This window comes from Camelus bactrianus, chromosome 2 (assembly GCF_048773025.1).
Source record: "Camelus bactrianus isolate YW-2024 breed Bactrian camel chromosome 2, ASM4877302v1, whole genome shotgun sequence".
Lineage (NCBI taxonomy): Eukaryota > Metazoa > Chordata > Mammalia > Artiodactyla > Camelidae > Camelus > Camelus bactrianus.
The window spans coordinates 92,326,853-92,349,503 of record NC_133540.1 but is presented as its reverse complement, the minus strand read 5'-3'; the positions used below and the strand labels follow the sequence as shown (position 1 = coordinate 92,349,503).

General features: G+C 39.6%; 1 protein-coding gene across 9 annotated transcripts in view; it reads left to right on the top strand.

Moving 5' to 3' along the window:
• Nucleotides 1–9,319: 9,319 nt before the first annotated feature.
• Nucleotides 9,320–22,651, top strand: part of LIN54 (lin-54 DREAM MuvB core complex component) — a 63,230-nt gene continuing 49,898 nt past the window's right edge. The window contains exons 1-2 of one of the 9 annotated variants that reach the window (XM_074346334.1): nt 9,320–9,495; nt 21,746–22,458. In XM_074346334.1, coding sequence (XP_074202435.1) covers nt 21,778–22,458 — 681 coding nt within the window. In that variant the 5' untranslated portion in view covers nt 9,320–9,495; nt 21,746–21,777. Of the gene's footprint in view, nt 9,496–10,115; nt 10,255–11,254; nt 11,342–11,388; nt 11,773–11,797; nt 11,814–21,745; nt 22,459–22,651 lie in introns of those variants that run through there. The other 8 variants (XM_074346362.1, XM_010950272.3, XM_010950266.3 and 5 more) reach the window with 8 other exon arrangements.

The following is a 22,651-nucleotide window of genomic DNA, read 5'->3' as shown; positions in this document are numbered from 1 at the left end:
TGATTGCCAAAAAGAGTTCAGTATTTTCCTGCCATTCCTTGCCCCATTTCCTCTTATTTTTCTTAATTGTACACATCTATATTGTGAGCACACACAGCCATTACAAATGGTACTTTCTTGCTTTTAAGCCTAATTTAGTCTTAGTTCTGTAAGTAGTTCATATTTAATGCTCACCATCAGCTCTTCTATCGATAGCTCTCTGATCCTTTTGGTTGTCTGAAGTTAGTTCTTTAAAAGGTTTCTCAGGAAGTATTCAAGGAAACCACATTCTTAGTAACATCTTCTGTCTCTTGTGTTTGAAAATCAGGTTTGTTAGATATAATCAACCTTGCGTCACTTTTCCTGACTGTACCACATCTTAAGTGTGATACTCTATTTTCTTGTGGCATAAAGCGTTGCTGAAAAATATCTCATACTAGACTATGTGCTGATGTTGGTCATTCTGGGTCAATATTCTCAGGTACACAGTGTGCTCTTTCCATATGTAGTTTTCATTTTTTTTTTTTGGCAAAACCTTATCTATAATTATAATATCTTACACTTGTTCTATTATTTTGGTTTCTTTCTTCAGAAACTACTGTTATCTATATGTTAAACCAGAAGATCTACCTATTTTCAATGTTAGTCACCTTTCCTCAAAATCTTTTTATTTCCTTTTTCACATATTTTTATTTTTAAAAATTTCTTCCTTTTCACTATATTTCTCACGAAGCATTATCTGCCATTTTTATTTTCTCCTGGTTTCCTTCTACTTTAGTCTTCATTTCTAATGTGATTTTTTTTCTAATTATTTCCTGAGTTCTACCACTTATTCTGGGTGTTCCTAATTTTATTGTGTTATCCTATCATGTCCTATATCATTTCCTTTTCAATTTAACTCATGAGAAAAGTGTATTAAAGCTTAAAAAAAAAGTATCTCATCTTCTTTTCAATTTAGCTAGTGATTACTTTCCCTTTTCTGACATTCACAATCAAACGTTTTTTCTCTAATAATATATGAGAACCAGTTGTCAGTCATTTCCTTCCTTCTAGACACTTTAGTCCCCAATTGGCTTTTTACTACACCTCAGTAAAAGAAAGTCTTAAGAATATTTTCACTTCCACACCTTGCACTCCTAGTGGAGACTTTCAGAACATAAGGAGTGCATGTTCTGCTCCTTCCACCTCCACCTAATTCCTAAGTTTCACTGAGAAAAGTTGGTATTTTTGTTCTGTTTCACCAAGTATTTTGTTTCCCTTTGCAGTACCTCTCTTGTAGTTTAGGGCTCCTCAATTTTCCTCTTGTGTTATAATTCCCAGTTACATTGTTATTATTCACTTCCACTGCTATATAAATTCAAAGTAAATTACTCATCACAATTTCCCTTTCTCTTCATCTTTCCTGTCTTGATATGAGGTCTCTGTTCCAATTGTTTTATTGTTTGGTAGTATTTACCCTTAAGTGGCCTGTTAAATGCTGTGCATGGATAACATACTTGTGAATCCGTGCCTACTCAGAAATATTTATCATCCTGACAGTTGATGGGATTTCGGCTGATCTGCTGTCATTTTCCCTCAGTGACCTGCAAATGTTATTCCACCATCTTCTAGCTACCAGGATTTCAGATAAGTCCAATGCCAGTGATCTCTCTCTCTCTTTCTCCCCTCCCTCCTATCCATCTCCTTCTCTCCTCCTCTGTCTTTCTCTTCCTCCTTTCCTCCTTCTCTTCCTCTCTCCTCCATTCTGTCTCTCCCCCTTTTTTCCCTTTCTCTCTCCTTCTTTCTTCTCTTTGAGAGACTAAATATGCAAACAGGCAATGGGAGACCATATAGAAAAATAAAACTCTGACTCATAACCCGTAGCACCAGTCCAAGAAATCAACTCACTATCTGCAGCAACCATCCCAGGATACATGCAACAACATGAATGAATCTCAAAAGCAATATGCTGAATGAAAGAAACCAGATATATATATATATATATATTTATGTATATAAATGTTCCATTTACATGAAGTTCTAAATTATAAAAAAAAAAGCTAATCTATGGTGGTAGAAAATCTGAACTTACTGGAGGAGGGGGAAATGGAAAAGGGTAGGAATTTACTGGGAAGTAGCAGGAGGTGATAGAAATGTTCTAGAGGGAGGGTATAGCTCAAAATGCTAGAGTGCATGCTTAGCATGCACAAGGTCTTGGGTTCAATCCCCAGTACCTCCTCTAAAAAATAAATAAATGAATGTAATTACCTCTCTCACCCCCCAAAAAAAAACTTTAAAAAAAAGAAGATTTTAACGAAAAAGAAATGTTCCATATGTTGGTAGGAGTGTGGGTTACATGGGGTATACGGATTTATCAAAGTTTATCAAACTATACACTTAAGATCTGTGCATTTCCCTGAATGTAAAACCTTAAAAAGGGAACACACACACACAATTAATAATTAATAAATAAAAAGGGGACACAATCATGCTTTTTGTTCCATAGTCTTGTGTGTATGTGTTGAATTTAGTCTTCTGTTTAGATATGTACATATTTTATTATTTATGTGCTTATATATTTATTGATGTATTTTATGCTTTTATTTATGTATTTATTTATGGTTTAAGTTGTCTTCTCTTTTTCTAGTAGTTTCAAGGCTAGTACTCATCCAGCCTCAGAGAAAAAGAAGTTCCAACAAAACCCTTACGCTTCCCCAAATCTCCTCTAGTGTCAAGATGACCAGCAAATCCTCTCAGGACAGTGCCAGTACAGATCTGATCTTTCTACTTCAAGGTCCATGGATCTTCACAGGCTACACTCTCTTCATTACCCACTGTGTTCTGATTCTCTTTCCTTTCTATCTCTAGGCTCACCATAACCTGAGGCTTCATTCGTGCCATCTGGTGCCCACCCTGTCTGTCTGCTGTTCTCATGTGTTCATGTTTCAAGTGGAATCATATAGTTGAAAGCAGGTAAAAGAGGTGTGCTAGCCTGACTGATTTTTGTAAACCACCTGGTACCCAGAACTGTGTGCTTTGTGTTAACTAGGCACTCAAAGAAAATTTGTTAAATTGAGTGAATAACATAGTTGGATAAATAGGAGACCTCGAAAATCCCAGCATGTTGAATGTGATGTTGTTTCCGTCTCAACCTCCCTTCCCTGAGAGTCTTCACCCATCCCTTGAGGAACAACAAGGTTTGCTGACTTTTCCCATCAATTTAAGTGCTAAAATCAAGGCGTTTACAACTCTCAGGGCTGGGTAGGAACTAACATCAGTAAGGTGGAAAAGATGATGCAAATCTGCCACGAACTGTGGCAACAAACAGAAGCAGATAGTTAAACTCAGGTTATAAAGCAAGAGATCTGAGAGCTAATAAGATGAGTAGGAAAGGGTGGGTTAAGAGTGTAAGTGGAAGGACTGTCCTGGGTGAAAACTGTGATGAGCACTGTGGTCCAACAATAGAGACCCTCAGACTCTTTTAATAAAATAACACCTGGAGGACTTTCAGCATCTGCCGAGATGTAGAGAGCTGGAAAGAGCACTGCTCTCGCCACACAGCAATAAGCTAGGTCATCTACAAAATTATAACTTTTATTAAACCAATCAAAGACCTGCGATTATAGGGCAACCAACTAGCCTGAAATGTAAGGAAAGGCTTGTGCTTCTAAACACAGATGAGATGCGAGCACTGGGTCATCTGTGGCAGAGCATGGGAAGGAAGACGGGGCAGCCATGCAAGCAGGAAGGAAGACTTCTGCTAAATTTTTAAATAAATTGCTAAAGAAAAAGTGTGCGCTGGCATGCTTGTAGGGAGCCATGATTATAAGTGGATTCACATCACATCCACTCTCAGTCTGGTCTCCTGGGACCCCCCAGTGGGTAGCCAGGACAAAGACTGGGGGCAGGGTGGAAGGTAAGAGACAGACTCCTGGGTCCTACAAGCCTAGAAGAGAGGAGTGGCTGCCATTGTAGGAAAGGCAGGAGAAAACCCAGTCCCTTCTCCCCTAAGGAAGGAAAGACTTGAACTGATGGGAAAAGGCAGCAAACCTTGCTATTCCTCAAGGGATGGGTGAAGACACAATGCAGCTGGAGGAATAGGGAAAAGAGGCGGGGAAACCATTCTAATCCTGGGAGAGGGACTGGAAACTGTCTAGGGGACAGATTCAACCTTGCAGATAAAACGTAGTGCATGGGAAGAAATACTCTTCCTCTGCAGCTGATATTTGTGTGTTGCGTGTATTATGTCTACGTATGATACTAGGTGACAGCCACTGGAAGGCAAGCCTATGAACTAAGGCAAGACCTTGAGAATGGCCGTGTGGAGAGGAAGAAAGAGCCAGCTTCGTTGATGATATCTTTTCTCTGCTGAACTATCCTGGAAAATTTCTCTACCATTTATTTTATGAGCTATGCAGAGTGTTATGAAATATATAAGCTATTTTTACCTGGGCTTTCTATGACTTGCAGCTGAAAGCTGCCTAGTTACTGTCCTTAGTCATTTACAACTATGTAGCAGATAGCTTTGTGGGTAGCTTTGTGAGTTCACAGGCCTCAGGCCAGAGCCATCTCAAGAATTTTTACATTGGAAGAACAAAGAACAGCAGTTTGATTGGAATAAGGAGGTGAATGCTATGTGAACAGAGCAGTTTACAGAAGACTGATGAGTCATTTGTCTTCCTCAAAGAAAGGGGTTGTTTTCATGGAGATTATAAAGGGTGAAAGTGTTCTAATCTCCTCCCAGGCTACACCTATGTAGGCCCATGTACAAGGTGTCTTCACATCGCCTCTTCTGGTAGTTTGGATCAATGCCCTCAATTCTTCATTCCCTCTCTGTGCTAGAACTGGTAATACACCTACACCCTGTGCCATGTACCTTCTACCTCACTAGTGTAGAAAGGAATATACATCCTCCGTCTTATTGATGTTGGGCCATATGACTTGTTTTGGCCAATGAAACAAGTGGCAGTTGTCTGGCAGAAGTGACAGTGTGCCAGTTGGCCAGAGAAGTAGCCTTAAAAAGGATATCATGTTTCCACTCATTCCTGTCGTGTTCCTATGCAGTGGGGAGGGTAGAGCTCAGTGGTAGAGCACATGCTTAGCATGCCCGAGGTCCTGGGTTCAATCCCCATTGCTTCCATTAAAAATAAATAAATAAAGCTGTTGTGTTCCTGTGCTCCACTAAGAGAGTGTGCCCGGGTAGCTAATGCCCTATCAGCTTGGGGCCAGAATCTTGATATACAAAACAGATGGGAACCCAACCGTAAGCCTGGGTTCCAAACCTACCTGAGCCCTGCCTAGGTCAATGAACCCAGTCAATTCATGAGAAAAATAAATGCTTGTGATTATAAGCCACGAAGAATTTTAAGATGTTTTGTAATTAAAACCAAAATCAAAACAACAAAAACGCTACCTGGTTTTCAGTCTCTCTGGAGGGAGATATTTTCTTTCTCCTACTAGGTGGAAAGGTGGGCACACACTTTCAAACACATTAAATTCTTTGTGTCCAGGTCCAAATAAGCAAAGCTGAGGGAAAGGAAGCATTTCCCTCTCCCGGTGTCAGCCCTTCTTTCAAGTTCCCATATCCTGTCTCAAGATGCGCCTCTTAGGATGATGGAGGGAGTTTGTCAATATCTACTTCCTTCAAGGGAAAACCCCACTCCTAACCACAGGGATGGTTACACCCCTAGAAGAACAAGTACATCAGAACATTACAGAGGATCCTCTACTTCTATCATTTTAATTAGAAAATCAAAAACAACAATCATGGAGGCAAAGAAATCATATAGCCAGAGGAAAAGTAAATGAATCCTACCTGGCCCAGCAGATGACTTTAGTGGTTGACTTTATTTTTTCAGGTGGTTTGACATTATTAATCACATCATGTGCCATAAGGTAAAAACCTGGAGTGTGTTCAAAGTATACTGATCCATATTCCCTTAGTCCAAATCCTTGGGTATCTATGTGTTTTTGGAATTAAGGATATTTTGAATTTTAGAAAGCATGTGCAGATTATAAGAACACTCCTTTTTTTTCTTTTAAAACCAACTTTAGTGGAGTATAATTTACATATACTAAAACATCTGTTTTAAGCGTAATGAGTTCAGGCCATTGTATATAACCTTATGCAACCAAGACCACAATCAAGGTCAAAAACATTGCCATCACCTCAGAAAGTTCCTTCCAACCCCTTAGGTCTTTATCAAATTCCATAATCAAACATATATTTCTGCACTGATGTATATTGAATACTCAGATATTAAATATTCTAAAGAATATTAATACCTTATGTCATATTGGTTTTCCTACTAAATGAGTTTGTCATGAGGGTCCAGAAATTTCAGTTTTCAAAACGTTTTAGATTTTAAAATTGTTGATAAGGAGCTCTGGATCTGTTCTAAAAAGTTTTATATGATAATGAAAAAGAAATGTGATAATTACACTTATACAGATTTATACATGTTGGTTGCTTGTATAGAGACATCTTGGGCTTATGACAAATAGACTCAAGAGCAAAGGAACTTCTGAATAATCTTTTGGAAATGAATATATTTTAAGAAAATTTTATTAACTAGTGTGTACTTTGTACCTAGCAGTATACCTGGTATGTAATAGATGCCCAGTAATACATTTTGTTTTTTCTTTTGATAACTCTACCCAACTCATACCTCAATACCATCTTTTCATTTTTCGTATTGATATTTTCCTCAGAAACCTCCTTTATTTAAAATCTCTAAATTTTTCTACTAGTTATTGGCTGTCATTTCCTCTAAAACCATGCTATCCAATATTGTAGTCATCAGCCACATGTGGCTATTTGTATTTAAATTAATGACAATGAAATAAAATGAAAATTCTGTTCCTTAGCCACATTAACCACATTTCAGTTGCTTGATAGCCACACAGTAGCCTAGAGGCTACTGTATCAGATAGTGTGGATGTAGAACAGTTCCACCTTCCCGGAAAGTTCCGTTGGATAGAGCTGCTCTGTCTTGTTCAGCACTTTATTCCCAGTGCCTTGCTCAGTGCTTAGGATTTGGTAGATGATCAACAAATATTTGTTGAATAAATGCTTTTAGTTCATCTAGAAAAGCCAGCATACAAATGTAAGCAAAGATTTTCTTTTGTTTAAATAGTAGTGGTTCTTAGGGGCTAAAATGCTTTCCTCGAAAAAAGTAAAAAATTATATTACATTTTAGGCTGTATTGTAGCTTTGGTTATTATTAGTTTTCAGTCATGGGCACTTACCATATGCCAGGCAGTGTTCAAAGGGCTTTGTACATAGTACCTCATTAATCTTCATGACAACCTTATGATGATGCTTTATTCCTAATTTACAGATGAAGAAACTGAGGCACAAGAAGAAACTTGCTTAGATTCACATAGCTATTAAGTGGCAGGGCCAGAATTTGGGCCGAGGCAGTCTGGCTCCAAAGGCTGAGCAATTAACCACAACACTGAGCTCTCTATAATTATTTTTAATGAGGACCAATTGGTCTCTTCTTTCCACTATTTAAACTTCTTTTTTCTTATTTTCTTATTTAATTGCATTTAGCTAAGACGCCCTGAAAAATGTTAAATAATAGCCCCTATAGCCCCGCATCTTTGTTGGCCCCTGATTTTAATGTGAGTGCATCTGCTGTTTCACTCTAAGTACGACATTACTGTTATTTTCTGATGATTATCTTGATCCAATTAAAGAACTGTTCTTTTCTTTCTAGTTTACTGAGAATTTTTAAAATTCAGCAATGGCTGTTGAATGTTATATAATACTTCTCTAGAGCGTATCATTTGACTTTTCTCCTTTAATTTAATAAATGTCATGATTTCTTAATATTAAACCACCATTCTTTGAATAAACTGTACTTTGTCATGGTGTGAATTCTCTTTATTACCACGTTACTGGATTTTATGTCTTAATATTCAATTTTGTCTTTGTAACAAAGTCATAGTGAGAAAAGAATTCCAACGCCCGCCCCCTTCTTTTGGTACCGTCTGACTTGGGTTTTGTTATCTGGGTTATGCTAACTTTGTGGAATATACTGGGAAATTTTCTCCTTTGGGGGGAAATTCTGTTTCCCTAGATTCTAACTGGGTTTGTGTACCCATCTCACTCTTCTTCCTTCTAGAGGTGCCCCACAGCACCACCAATCATTTAACCACGAGGTTGTGTTCTTACACTAGCTCTCAAAGCTCCTCATAAACTGGACTCACCTACTGATCCTCAGTAAACCCTGTGTATCATTCAGCTTTCTCACGTTCCTTGCACAGGCCCCAGACCTTCCCACTTCCAAGCCATTGCTAATTTCATGCCACTTGCCTTGCAAAATCCTAACCGTAGATTTTAAAGTGGAAGGTACAGGATGGTGTTGATTATGGCAAAATAGAATTAGCCTTTAAAGCAAAGACTATTTGTAGCTACTTTGCACCCCTCACTTTATTTGATCCTCCGTATCCTGGGAAATTTTGTTATTTTCCTTTTGTAGATGGGAAAAAAAACATGATAAATATTACACACTAATAAGTGGAGGTACCAGAATTTAAAACCAGGACTGCTTGACTCCAAAGTGATTGCTGCTTCCACTACAGCATGTCTCACCTCCTCCATTGTGTTCTGAAGCTACAGTGCCTCACGTTGACCAGTATGTCCTCCCTGCTCCATTAGCAATTACAAGACTGTAATGGTACCACACTATTTTACATTATGTATACACATTTGTATTTTCTATTGTTTCCTCTGTAGTTTTTGTCCCACAGAGCAGTTATTAACTGAATCTCTCAGTACCTGCTTATCCGACTTCAAATTTGGATATCTTTTCTTATCTTATAAAAAGAATAGCGGAAAAATAAAAGAAGGAAAAGGTGAACAAATACAAAGAATTTTGATTGTGTTACTCTTGGCTGTATACTGTAAAAAAAAAAAAAAAGTCCCTTTAAATAAGTTTAACTCTGCGTGGTCTCTCAGGGGCTTTTTAGAGACCCCTGTAAAATCAGTGCCTAAAAAACGAAGAGATTTGGCATTTGTGATTGCTGATCACCTCCCCACCCAAGCACGTCGAACAGCCACAACATGCTGGAAATGCCACCTACAGCACAGACTTCCAAACAAGGAACGCTAGAAGATAAGGCAGTCCCTCCCAACCCCGCTCTTCCCCCTCCCAGCCTCAGCCCAATGGAACGTTCCGTGCGAAAGCTTTGACAGAGCGCCACTGGGAGTCACGTGGAGCAGGAGCGTACTCCCGGCGCCTTGCGGAATGACGCTAGCTAGGTTGCCAAGGGGAGGGGCAAGGCGGCGCGGAAGGGGCGGGGCGAAGGAAGCCGGCCGGAGAGGCGGGGCGGGCGGAGTGGAGGGGCGGGCGGAGAGGGGCGCGCGGGCGGGGAGGGCCCAGCGTATTATGGGATGCGGCGGTGGAATGGCGCTGGGCGCGTGATTTTGAACAACCCCGGGTCTGTGTCTCCGAGGCGCCGCCGCCGCCGCGGCTGCTGGGAGCCCAGGGAGCGCGGCACGAGGAGAAGGCGGCGGCGCCGCCGGCTTTGGTGAGTGTCAGCCCCCCGGGGTGGGGGCCTCTGGGCGGGCGAGCGGGAAGAGAGCGCTGTGGGTGGTGGCGCGGGCGGAGGGCGCCGGACCGCCCCTTCGGGAGCCGGGGCTGGTGGGTCGTGGCAGAGAGCGGGAACCTGCAGTCTGGGGGCCGACGCGCCCCATCCCCGGGCCGCAGGAGGCGGGAGGATCCTCCAGGCTCGGCCTCTTCCCGCCGGCACTCGAGAGGGCGGCTGTCACCGGCTGGGCCGGCGCTCGGCCGGCAGCCCGCCCTTCCCCGCCGTCTGGAGGAAGGGCTCCCGCGGCTGTTGACACGCACAGTGCGCGGCCCGAGGAGCCGCCGTGTCGGCCCCGGGTTTCTGGGAACCGGTTTTGCTGCTGTGTCATTTTGTACCAGCCCCTCCTTTCCCTGCTGCCCGCCGCCCCGTTCTTCCTACGCCCCTTTGTATGGTGTCTTCTTCGTGTATGTCCGTTTTCCTCGCGAAGCCCACCAGCCAAATGTCATAATGTTCCCGAGGTGCACGGGGGAAGGGAGCCGGCCAGGACTTAGATTGGCCAAGCAACGGTAAACACCAAGCGGAGTGCGGGTGGACGAGGCTGGCGGTGGGGAAATAAAGTTTAAAGATGAAGAAATTGGGAAGGTTTGATACTCTTGGCATCTAGCAGGATTATAGAAACGGCGACTGGGCTGGGCGATAGATAGCACTTGTTTAAGCCTGAATCTGCTGACTTTTATATGGAGTTGTCATTCAAGCAAGGTAAGGAAATGAAATGACTTTTTCAACTTCTACCTTTCTTTTCTTAAACTAACTTAAAAAAAAAAAACTGAGTGTCTCTGTTCGAAACCTTCAAATTCAATTTGCTCATTTCAGACAGATCTTTTAGAGCTTATGCTGTAGTTGAATAGTATAGAATTCAACTTTTGAATGCGTGGTTATCAAATCTGAAATTAACAACGGTAACCAGTTTCTTTTTGTGAAAAAAAATCTGGTCCCGTCAGAAGCCTTGCAGGAGCTTCTATTTTTTTGATGATCAAAATATACTTATATTCTCTTAGTTATTTATTAAACTGCATCATGGTGGGGGTCGGTGGATAACTCTGGGATCTTGTTCTAAAGCAAGCTGCTTATTTTCATTGTATCGAATAAACATATCAGTGGTAGATTTGTTTTTTAATTTGGTGACTGAGATCCTAAAAACATTTGGCAAAGAATTTTAGTTTAGAGGTATATTTTCTGTATTTTAGAAATTGTTCACTCATGAATAGGGTCAACACATTTTAAACCTGGTTGCACTTTGACGCCTTAAACCAATGACAAACGAACTGGAAGTCACAGTGTTTATAGACAGAAATGATTAGACGAAATTAAATGGAGAGGAAAATAGTTTTGAAGTTTATTTTAAAAACCGGACGTTCTGACCACAATGTCTGCTTAAGAATCAGTGCCTGTAATTTACAGATGTATTAGAGAGGTCAGACTTGCCCATGGAAATAGCCCGTTCTGTGCTTACGGTGGAGGAAAATGTCAGAGTTGGTGAGTGACATTAAATGTCTTGATCCTGTTTTTAGTGTCTGCGATGGACACAGTGAACAAAACGCATTCCATCATCTCTCCCAAGTTGCTTTATTGAAAATGAAAGAGTTTGGGCTCTTTATTGTCCTCGTGCCCCTTTCCGCATGGTTTTTGCTCTTCAAAACAAAAATATGCCGGACTTGGGATCCGGCAGGTAGCGCGACTTCCTTTCGCGTTGCCACCGGGCCCGCAGGAGCTCCATCTTTCGTGGCGGGGTGAAAGGTCTCGGCGTGGGCTGTGTGTGCATTTGTGCCTCCCTGAGCATTTGAAGGTTGGCGGGGCCGGCGGGAGGTTTCCCCGGATATGTGGGTGTGCGCCTCTCCGGAGGGGAGGGCCGGGGAGGGGAGGAGGAGGAAGGGGGAGGTTACTGGCGGCGGCGGCGGCGGCGGCCCGGGCTCGGGCTGTCGGGGAAGCTGCTGAGCTGTGATGGTGATGACGAGGTGAAAATGGCGGATCTTTCGAAATACAATCCCGGCCCCTGACATACCAGAGGCGGCGGCCGCGGCGGCGTCGCCACCCCGGCTCCCTCCTCGGCCCCCGGGATCCCTGTAGCGCTCCAGTTCGCGCAGACTGGGGAAGGAAGCGGCCGGCCAGCGCGACCGTGTACAGGCAAACAAGCACCGCCCGGGCTCGGAATTGCCCGGGACCTTCTGGAGCCCCCACCTCGGAGCCGGAGGGAGGAGAAAGCGGCAGCCGCCGGAGGTAGAGGAGAAGGGGATACCCGAGGGCTGCTCTGTTTTGAGGTCTCTATTTCGGGGAGAGGCTGGGTGGAAAAAGAATTGCGTTGTGGATCAAGGAATGACTAGTTCAGAGTGCAGAAGAATCAGTAGCCTTGTAATGACATCAACATTATTCTTTGAGTGTTAAGAAGGCTCGAGTTTGCTCTTATACCCAAGGCTGCTGCTGAGGCCTAGAGGAACCGCTAGCACTTATCATGATTTCCTGATTTAATATATAAAATAACCACTCTGGCGGGTGTTGGTTTGATGATGTTAAGCAGTTTATCAGGTTGTATGTTTCTTTAGGGAGGCAGAGCATTGGCATTTTATTCTGCATTTAAGCTCTGTGTCTTACATCATAGTCTATAACTTGTTGGGGGGTGGATGTTCACATTTTTTAAGCATATGGACCAGTTTTGTAATAATTAAAACTGTTGTCTTTTTCTTTTATGGAGCTGTCATCCATAGAGGACCCCCTTGGCCCCTGCCATTTGGCAAATAACAATTGAGATACTGTCAGTCATATTTGATATCCATGTTTTTCCTTGCCTCCTATCCATTTCATGAATTCAGAGAGTAAAGTTAATGGAAGATTTTGCAGTAGATTTTATGATCCAAGTGGAATACCGCTCCGGGAGCTCTATTTTGGTTCACAAGTTTTACCTTCATTGTTAAGAAGGAAGTTGTGATGGCTTGATGCATACACTTGTTGTGAGTCTTTTAAGTTGGTTGAAGGTGAATTGAGAATGAATGTTTTATTTTTATTTAAACTAGGCTTGTTAGCTCTTTGTTTAAAGAGCTGGAGAATTGGATTGATTGACTTTATGACAGCTAGTCTCATTTTGTTAGGTTACCTAAATAACCATGTATGTTTTAGATTGTGCTGCAGATTCCCAGCAGTGTTACTGAAAAGTTACATGTGAATCAAATTTTTGTACATTAACTTGGGACCTTGTTTTTTTTTCAGCTTTTGTAGTGGAAGGTTAGGTCAGTGGAAGGTTGAGTCTACAGAGAGGTGAATGTATAAGAAATGAACACTGGTAACGTTTATGATTAGCAGTGATTTTCCTTATCCAAGTTTCCTACAAAGAGATGATATCATAGTATGTTATACAATATTATTCATTATGTATTTTATTCAGAGGGGAAATATTTTGTGTGTATGTGTTTGTGTAGTTTGGACATTTGTGTGTCCAAATACATTCATTGGAAGAATAAGAAACCAAAAAAAAATTTTTTTAAGAGAAATAACTGAGAAGTACTCAGAAATTTTAGTTAATGATTTTTAAAAAATCATTTGTCTGATATTCTTGTTTTATCCAGTAGGAATCTGGTTCTGTTTTGGGGTGTGTGTGTGTGTTCTCTTACAGCTTTTATGTTGCAGTTGTTTGATCCATGCCAACCCAGCTGCTAAGACCAAGCAGCTGATTAGACTAAGAATTTTTAAAATAATTAAAGAGAGAGATTTAAATGCTTTTTTCACTGGCTTGCCTTTTTTGTTTCTTTAAATCACAGAATGCTGTTGTCCTTTTGGGATTCCTTGTGATTGTCTTTAAAAGACCAGTTTTCAGATTGTTGTGGTTAGAACGATTGTCTTAATAAGAAGTGTGTTAGAAAGGAATGAAGGAAGGGTTATGCCAGTGGAGATAGTTGGTGTCTTCTGGTGGAGAAGAGCACTGACAGATTTCCATTCTTTTTTTCAAATATTATTATTGGGTATCCATTATGTGTTACATACTATGCTAGGGATTGGAGATACCTCAATATCTTTGCCTCAAGAAGCTTTCAGTTTAGGAATTGCTGGAGGTAAAGTTGGAAGGATCGGTTGGGTAGAGCCTTAATGCAGAAGGCCTTGAGATTTACAGAAAAATTTTGAGTAGGAGAATGACAACCTCAGAGATGTACTCGAGGAAGATAAATCCTTAGCTTTTTATGTAGTATGTATTGTAGGTAAGAGGAGATAAAGGTAAAAGTAAACTAGTTGGCCCCAAGCTTTGGAGATCTGGAAGCTCGTGGTTGCAGTGGGAAGGAGACATTGTGAAGGTATAATCTTCATTATACAAGACAGATAAATAGTTCTGTGCAGAGAGATCAAAGATGACATGATCTTAAACTTTGCTTTTTGACAGAATATTGAGTGCCAATTTAGAAAAGAGAGAAATCAGGAGAAGCTAATTTAGATAGAGAAAGAAGAGAAGAATTTTCATTTCAGTTTTAGTGTACCACTTAATCTTCACAGTAACCCTGCAAATAAACTAGAGTTTAGAGAGATTATTGCTTAGTGTTGCATGATAAGCAGCTAAGAGAGTCAAGATTTGGAGGTGGATCTTTCTGATTTGAATCCCCTTGTTGTTTCCACCATGTTAGTCTTAAGCATGAGTAATATACAATCCCCCTCAAAGGAAAAAAAAAGATTATGGCTCCTCAGTATTGGCCTAAATAATTTTATTTTATTGAAATATTTGATTTTTTGATGTATATAAATTCCTTATGCTTATTGCTTTTATGCAAGTATAAAACAGAAGTAAATTTATAAATGAAATATAAACAAAACTATAAAATCAGTAAAACGAATTAAATTTAGGGTGATGGATGATGTTGTTTTGCTGAAATGAAATCTTTCTTTGCATAGTGAGTATACTCTGGTCTGCCTTGGCGAGGCATGCAGTTTTCTGTCTACTGTATATCCTATGGTAACTCCTACACCACTTTCCTGTGTTTGAATGCTGCAGAGCTTTCCTCCTTAAATCACTGGTTAGGTGTTTTGGCTTTCACTTGGCATAAATATATCATTTACCTTATAAGACCTTTCTATGCCTTTTTCTTTAGTTCACTCTAATTCTAGTACCATTGATGGCGGATATAAGATGGTAATCTAGATGATCCAGGGTATACTTTAAAAAATACGTATTATTGAAATGAAAGTACAAACTTTTCAGTTCTTTCTCAAGACTCATGTCCTATAGTCCACTGTTCCCAATTTTGTTTGAGAAATGTAGTTCTGTATCTAGTTTTTCAGTTGCTGATGTTAGATTTTAGAAATGAAAGCTAAAATCCAAGTAGTATAGTTAACCAGTTAGTGCTGGTAGTCCTCTAGGTACAAAAGTATAGTTCTTAAGCATTCAGATGTTTCTGTCCCAACATCTGACAAATTACCCATCTATGATACGGTGATAGGTCACGACTTTATGTTATTATGTGCATGAAGGAAAACAGTTGTTTACCAGGTTGTCCTCCACCTGTAACTAGGAAAGAGAACAGTGTTTGAGCACTGGTAATATTCTCTAAGAGACTATTAAAAATGTAAAAGCACAGAGCATTTGTCATTTCTGTCTTATATTATTCATTTCTTTTAATGTCCTAAATCAGACCATCTATTTCTCTCTACCTTAAACTAATTACTGTAATAGCCTTCTAACTGGTTTCTCTGCCTCCAGTCTGATCAAACATCGAGATGAAGTTAGTCCTCCCGAAGTAAAGTTGTGACGATGCCACTCTTCTGTTGATTTCTGAGGTCTGTCAGGGCAAAGGCTCTGTTAATTTCCCTCCACAAAGTTGGGATGCAGTACACATTTGTTAATTAAATGACTGATAAAAATCATAAACTAGTTAAAAACTAAGGCCTTTAGAACTTCGTTTTATGAGCACAAGATACTGGAGGCAAGGGAAATGCATTGTATGTTCTGTATTCTTTTCTTACCATACCTGGGCAGGTAACCCCTCACACAGATGAAGTGAACTAAAGCTCCTCAGTCCTGTTGGCTCGTGAAGGTCCTCTCTTTTCTTGGAGTGGTCCTCAACACAGGGATGATGAGGTTGCATGTGCTTGTACATATCTCCCATTCCTAAAGGATAAAATTAGAGTGATGATTCATGTAACTAGATGGCCAAACCCTTTCCTGCCATGCCCACAAGCTCCTTTTGAGAGTTTCTTTTAGCAGAGGCCACCGTGCCCTGCATGTGACCCTGACTGAAACAGATAAAGCAGTTATCATAGTCGCCTAGAAGGTGTGCTGGCTCCAGAACTCTGCACAGCCCATGCTGCTTAGACACTGGCCAAACCAATCAGACCTTTTCTTGTTAGAAGTTTGAACTTTACTCCTACTTCCAAGGAAGTCTCCTAGTCCTATAACTCCTAGTCTTTTTTAATAGTACAAATAGGACGTACTCTTCCTAATAACAGAGCTTCAAAATACATGAAGCACAAATGCACAGAAAAGGGGAAATAGACAAATCCACAATCAAATTTGGGGATTTTAACAGTCTTTCTCAGTAATTGATAGAAGAGGAAAGAGTCTGTAGAAGATTTGAACAACACTATCAACCAACTTGACCTAATTGACATTTATAGAGCACGACTCTCAGCAGCTGCAGAATACATGTTCTGTTCAGGTGCACATGAAATGTTCACAAAGAGGGACCATACACTGAGCCTTAAGCCTCTAAATTCCATATCCAAATGATGGAAATGGTAGAGTATTATATTCTCTGACAATAATAGGAGTAAATTAGAAACCAACAATAAAAGATAGAAAACCCCCAACTATTTGGGAACTAAAGAGCATACTTCTTTATTTTCCATGTGTCGAAGATGAAATCACAAAATATTAGAAAACATTTGAAGTGAATGATAATAAAAACATTGAACTTAGCAGAATGCAGTTAAAGCAGCATTGGGGGCAAGTTTTAACACTAAAGTGTTTATTTTAGAAAAGAAGAAAAGTTTAAAATCAATGATCTAAATCAAGTGTTGACAAATTTTTTTTCTATAAAGGGCCAGATAGCAAATATTTTAGGCTTTGTAGGCCACGATTTATCTATATCTATATATAGGTATAATAGATATATAGACACACACACACACACACACACACAGCCACCCCCCCCACATATATCTTCCCTCCCCCAACTATTTAAAAACATAAAAATCATTTTTATCTGAAGAACAATGCATAAATAGACTCTAGGCCTGATTTGGTCTACAGGCCATGGTTTGCTGAATTCTGATCTGTGCTTCCATCTTAAACTTCTAGAAAAAGGACAAATTAAATCTAAAGCAAGCAGAAGAAAGGAGATAAAGATAATAGTCGATTAAATGAAAGATGGACACACAACTGAGAAAATCAATGAAGCCAAAATGATTCTTTGAAAAGACTGATAATATTGAAAAATCTCAGGAAAAAAAAGAGAAAAGAGAGAAACTAAGATGAAGAATGAAGTCATTTCTGCAGACATTAAAATAATATGATGTATAACTTTATGCTAATAAATTTGGCAACCTGGAGGAAATAGAGAAATTCCTTGAAGGATACAAACTATCAGATAGCAAAGTCACTTGAGAAGAAAGAGATAATCTGAGTAACACTACATCTATTAAAGAAATTGAATTTATAGTTAAAGACCTCACAAGGAAGCTTTATGTCTAGATGGCTTTGCTGGTGAGTTCTAGCAAACATTTCAGGAAGAAATAGTAACAATTCTACATAGACTTTTCCTAAAAATTGAAGAGGACGAAACACATCCCAACCCACTTTATTAGACTAGCATTATCTCCAGATAGCCAGTGCAAAAAACTAGACCAATAGCCCTCATGAGTATAGACAAAAATGCTTCACAAAATATTAGCAAATAGAATTGAGCAATACATAGAACATGGAATTTCATATAATTTTATATAACTTTGGGGTTTATTTCAGAAATGCAAAATTGGCTTAATAAAACAATGAATATAGTTCACAAACTAAAAGAGAAAAGGCATGTGGTTATCTCAGTCGTTGCACAAAAAACATGATTAGATGTCCATTTATGATTGAAAAAAGAAACAACTGAAAACTGGGGCTGTAAGTAAGCTTCCTCAGTTCAGTAAAGGGAATTTAGGAAAAACCTAAGCTAAGGTAAGATTGGGAACAAGGTAAAGATGTCTTCTCTGACCACTACAACATTTTACTGAGGTACTAGTCAGTTTAGTAAGGCAAGGAAAAGAAGCAGAAGACATACAGATTGGAAAGGAATAAATACAGATGTTGTTCTCCGACACCATAGATTATCCTTCTAGAAAATCCTGAGGAATCTACATCAAAAAGATACTAGAATTAGTAAGTGAGTTTAGCTAGGTTGGACATGGGCAGCATAAAATAATCAGTTAAATTTCTATGCATTAGCAACAAACAATTGGAAAATGGGAAAAAAAAGGCTATTTATAATGCATCAAAAACCATGAAACACTTAAGGATAAATTTACCAAAATATACACAAGATCTATACACTTGAAGTACAGAAGACATTGCTAAGATAAAGAAGTAGAGAGATATGCTATTGGGAGACAGTTCTTCATGGTTTTTGCATTTCTTTACTTCTTGCAAGTGAGACAGTGACAGCCCTTTTAAACAATTTTTTCCAGGATGTTTGTATAGCATAAAGCCTTGCATAATAGAGTTAGTGACTCTTGCTGTAGCAAAGGGCAGATTTGCTTATTGTCCAGTATAATAAAGATAATATCTCCCTTTGGACAAAGGGTAGATGTACTTCAGCCCATTATAAATGATTCCAGTTCCTTAAGCTCAGGGTTCCTTGGTTGTGATGCAAACTCACTGCCTTCACAGCATCTACCTGGGTGTCTCCACTTCTGCTCTGTGGGACTTGTGGGCACGGGGGAACTGATACACATGTGGTGTTTATGTTCCTTGCTGTGCTGAGAGTACTAAGTCCTGTGTTTCTGACCTAGGACTACTGGGTTGTCTGCTAGTATCCATGAAACAATAACAGGCTACATTGTTAGCTTGCAAGGAGAGTCTAAAATCTCAAATCCCTCTCAGTTCTTGACAGTTTTGGCCGTAAGAATGAAGTCTGACAGAGACATGGCTTTTTGAAAGAGGAAGGATGAAGGCCTGAGGGCTGGGCTGGGGATATGGAAAGACTGTCTGGCATCTGGTAGTGAGTGCTCTCACCCAGGTGGTGGGCAGAGGTGGTGGGCGCAGGGAGTGTAGGCACCCTTCAGTGTTCTGCCTCTCAGTGAACACTTAGGGGCTGAGCTGAGTGGTAGCCTGAATGGTGCTTCGGTTGCTGTACACTCAAATCCGTGGCATAGCCCTTGCTGAAAGGCGGTGGGCCTGTGGCTGCTGAGCATGGGGTCCCCAAAGCTGAGAAAATGGTGTCAGAAATGAGGATTTGGGTGTATTAACAACATTAGAAGTTGACTTAGTTGAGCTGCAAGTGTGAGTGCTTGAAACTGAAAGTAAGCACTATCAGGCCGCTGTCTCTCTCTGTGGCCTAACCTCTCCTCCTCTTATGTCAGGTGTTTAAGGAGAGAGATGAATAGGGGTTGGGCTAAGATCTCCCTGCCCTTATGAGGGTCTAAAGGCCATACCCATGTGTCTAAATATGCTGGGGGAACTTCATGGAGAGGAGGGAGTCAAACTTTTATGCCTCTGTTGGATACTTACATCCAGGTCATCAGCATACCTGTTCTCTAGGGGATGGAGTGTTCAGAGACAATTGATGGGGCAAAGTTTGTAGTAGGGAAGGGCCCCACTGTGGGTGGGGCCCTTTGTTGTTGTGTACTGTTGTTGTGGCCTCCATTACTGAAGGTAGAATTGCTGTTGATATTTTCACACGCCTGTTCTGCAAGTGCCAGAAGGTGTTCTCCTGATCAGGAGCAAGCAGAGAAGTGCTTGTATTTTGGGGTCCCAAAACCCTAGTGATTCCTCTGAGCTACAAGTTATTGTGACTCATGATTTTTCAGTGTATATAAAGAACTCATCCAACTCAATAAGACAGAAAAAAACCAATATTTTTTAAAAATTGGCAAAAAGCTTTCATGCAGACACTTTTATACAGGCAATACTCATATGAAAATGCTCAACATCATTAGTTATTTGGGAATTTAGATTAAAACCACAATGAGATATCATTTCTTACCTACTAGAATGGCTGAAATTAAAAAGACCAACAAAACCAATTGTTGGTAAGGATGTGGAACAGCTGGATTCTCTTATATATTGCTGGTAGTTGTACAAAATGGTATAGCCAAGTTGGGAAATCGTTTGTCAGTTTCATGCAGGTTTGAAAATAAACTTACCTTGTGGTCCAGTTAGTCCATTTCTAGGTATTTATTTTTTAAAAAAGAAAATATCGATCCATAAAAAGCTTTATACCAGTTTTATTCATAATAGTCTCAAAGTGGAAACAATATGAATGGCAATCCATAGGTGAATGGATAAACAAATTGTGTAGATTCATCCAAAGGAATATTTCTTGGCGGTAAAAAGGAACTAAATTACTAATAACTGTAAGAATAAATATAAATCTCAAAAAACACATTGAGGGAAAAAGCTTATACTATATATTCCTTTATGTCATGAGTACATAATATATGATTCCATTGAAGTTCTAGAATGGGCAAAAAGGCAGAACTAATCTAGTGAAGTGGTTGTTGTAGAGAGTAGGATTTGGGGGTAGGGGATTGACTATAAAGGAGTAGACATGTTTTTCTCCATTTTAAAATACCAGTGACAAAAATTTAAGGCAGTATAATATTGTGATTAAAATTATGTACTTTGGTATCATAAAACATGTCCTGAGTTTGAATTCTGGCTTTACCATTTACTAATTATGTGACCTTGAGCCAACTGTTCAAGCTTTCTAAGTTTTCACATCTATAAAGTGGGGGTGATAATGATACCATCTTAGAGTTGTTGTCAAGCTAAATTAAATTATACCATCACTGGTAGATAGTAAGTGCTCAATAATGATGATTAATTTTGGCAGTATTGGTATTTGTCAATGCTAATAATTATAATTGGCTACTCATGTCTGTTAATCGTGGATGGGTACTGCATTTTTATATTTTAAAAAAAGGGAAAAGAAAGAATAATTGATTAGGTTCCTATGGATCTGTAATATTCTCTGGACAAATAAGTTATTGTTATTTAGTCAGTCATAAATATGATGTACTGTCTTTAATAAGTGAAGATAATGGTACTGACACCTTTATTGGGAGTTCTGCATGACCTTTGGCTGAAAGCATTGCAGTTTTTTGGGGTTTTGTTGTCATTGTTGTTGTTTGGTTTTTTGTTGTTGTTGTTGGGTTTTTGTTTTTGTTTCTTTTTTGCGGTGGAGGGTTCATTGCAGGGCCAAGCAAGGAGAATGGGTGGGTAACTTGTGCTCAAAAAACCTGAACTCCTGCCATTTTGATAAGTTTGTAATTTGCTTTATTATTATTACCATTTTTTTTCTTTATGGAGACTGGCTATATACCTTTTAAATGGTTCCCTTTTTGACATTTTAAATGGCTGAGGAGAATTTGAGAATCTTCTTTCCAAATAAAGATTTCTTTAGTTATGAAGAAATCAAACTTGATCAAACTTGGGCCAGATAAGCCATTTGATCTACAGTAGCTGAGGGGGATTACTCTAGAAACTCCTTTAGCATTAGTTTGAGCATTTAAAATGGGTTTTTATAAATAGTGTGGTACCCTCATTTTAGGACTTAGCTCATTGGAGATTTGAGGATATTTTCTAATATCTGTTTACATTTAAATCTACATTCTTGTGTGGATCAGCAGTGTTCAAATCTGTCAGTAGGAATTAAAAAAATAACTGGGAAGAAATAAGATGATGTTGAAGATTAAAAGGTTTTATGAGCAGGAATTGGAAAGGGGTTTCCTGTAATTATGTGACTTAGTGTTGTCTGAATGCAGTATACTTTTGGACTGAGACATGGCGAATGAGAATGTTTGCTTCAGTTTTGTGTCCCGTATGACTTATATTTCAGAGTCTTGAAGGTTGAAGATACATGTTAAAATGGTTTAACCCAAATATGCATCAGGAATATCCTTCACTCAGTTATACAGTGATAAAAAATTTTATTTTGTCATTTACATTTTTCTTGAATAATTTTTTCTTATTAAATTTGTTTTGAAACCTAGTAATTTATTCATTTTTCAACTTTCATTGCAGTGCCTGATCAACTTTCTAGCAGGAGAACGATCATGGAGGTGGTGCCAGCTGAGGTGAATAGTTTGCTTCCAGAGGAGATAATGGACACTGGTATAACTTTAGTGGATGATGATAGTATTGAGGCTGTTATTGTTTCATCCCCAATTCCCATGGAGACAGAACTGGAAGAAATTGTCAACATAAATTCTACTGGCGACTCTACAGCCACGCCCATTTCCACGGAGCCAATCACAGTGTACAGTAACCACACTAACCAAGTTGCAGTGAACACCACAGTTACTAAAGCAGATTCTAATACCACAGTGCAACCAGCTTTTCCAAGTGGCCTTCAAAAACTTGGTGCTCAGACTCCTGTGACTATATCAGCCAATCAGATTATTTTAAACAAAGTATCACAGACATCTGATCTTAAACTTGGCAATCAGACCCTTAAACCAGATGGACAGAAGTTAATTTTAACAACTTTGGGCAAGTCTGGTTCACCAATTGTTTTAGCACTACCCCATAGCCAACCCCAGGCTCAGAAAGTTACAACTCAGGCCCAGTCAGGAGATGCTAAGTTACCACCGCAGCAAATTAAAGTAGTTACCATTGGAGGGAGGCCAGAGGTGAAACCTGTCATTGGTGTCTCAGCATTGACCCCAGGAAGTCAACTGATTAATACTACAACTCAGCCCTCTGTGTTACAGACCCAACAGTTAAAAACAGTACAGGTAAAAAAACAAAAGGGGGCTTACTAATTAAAATGCATGTTAAACATTAAATTGATTGATAGTTGTGTGTGTAGGGTGATTAAATGCATAGTTGTTACTGAATTCTTTTGAATGTTGCTTTTAGTAATTGTGTGGATTTTTTTTGTAAAGTTTGATATGTCTAATGCTTTTGAAAATTTCTGCCAGAGAACTT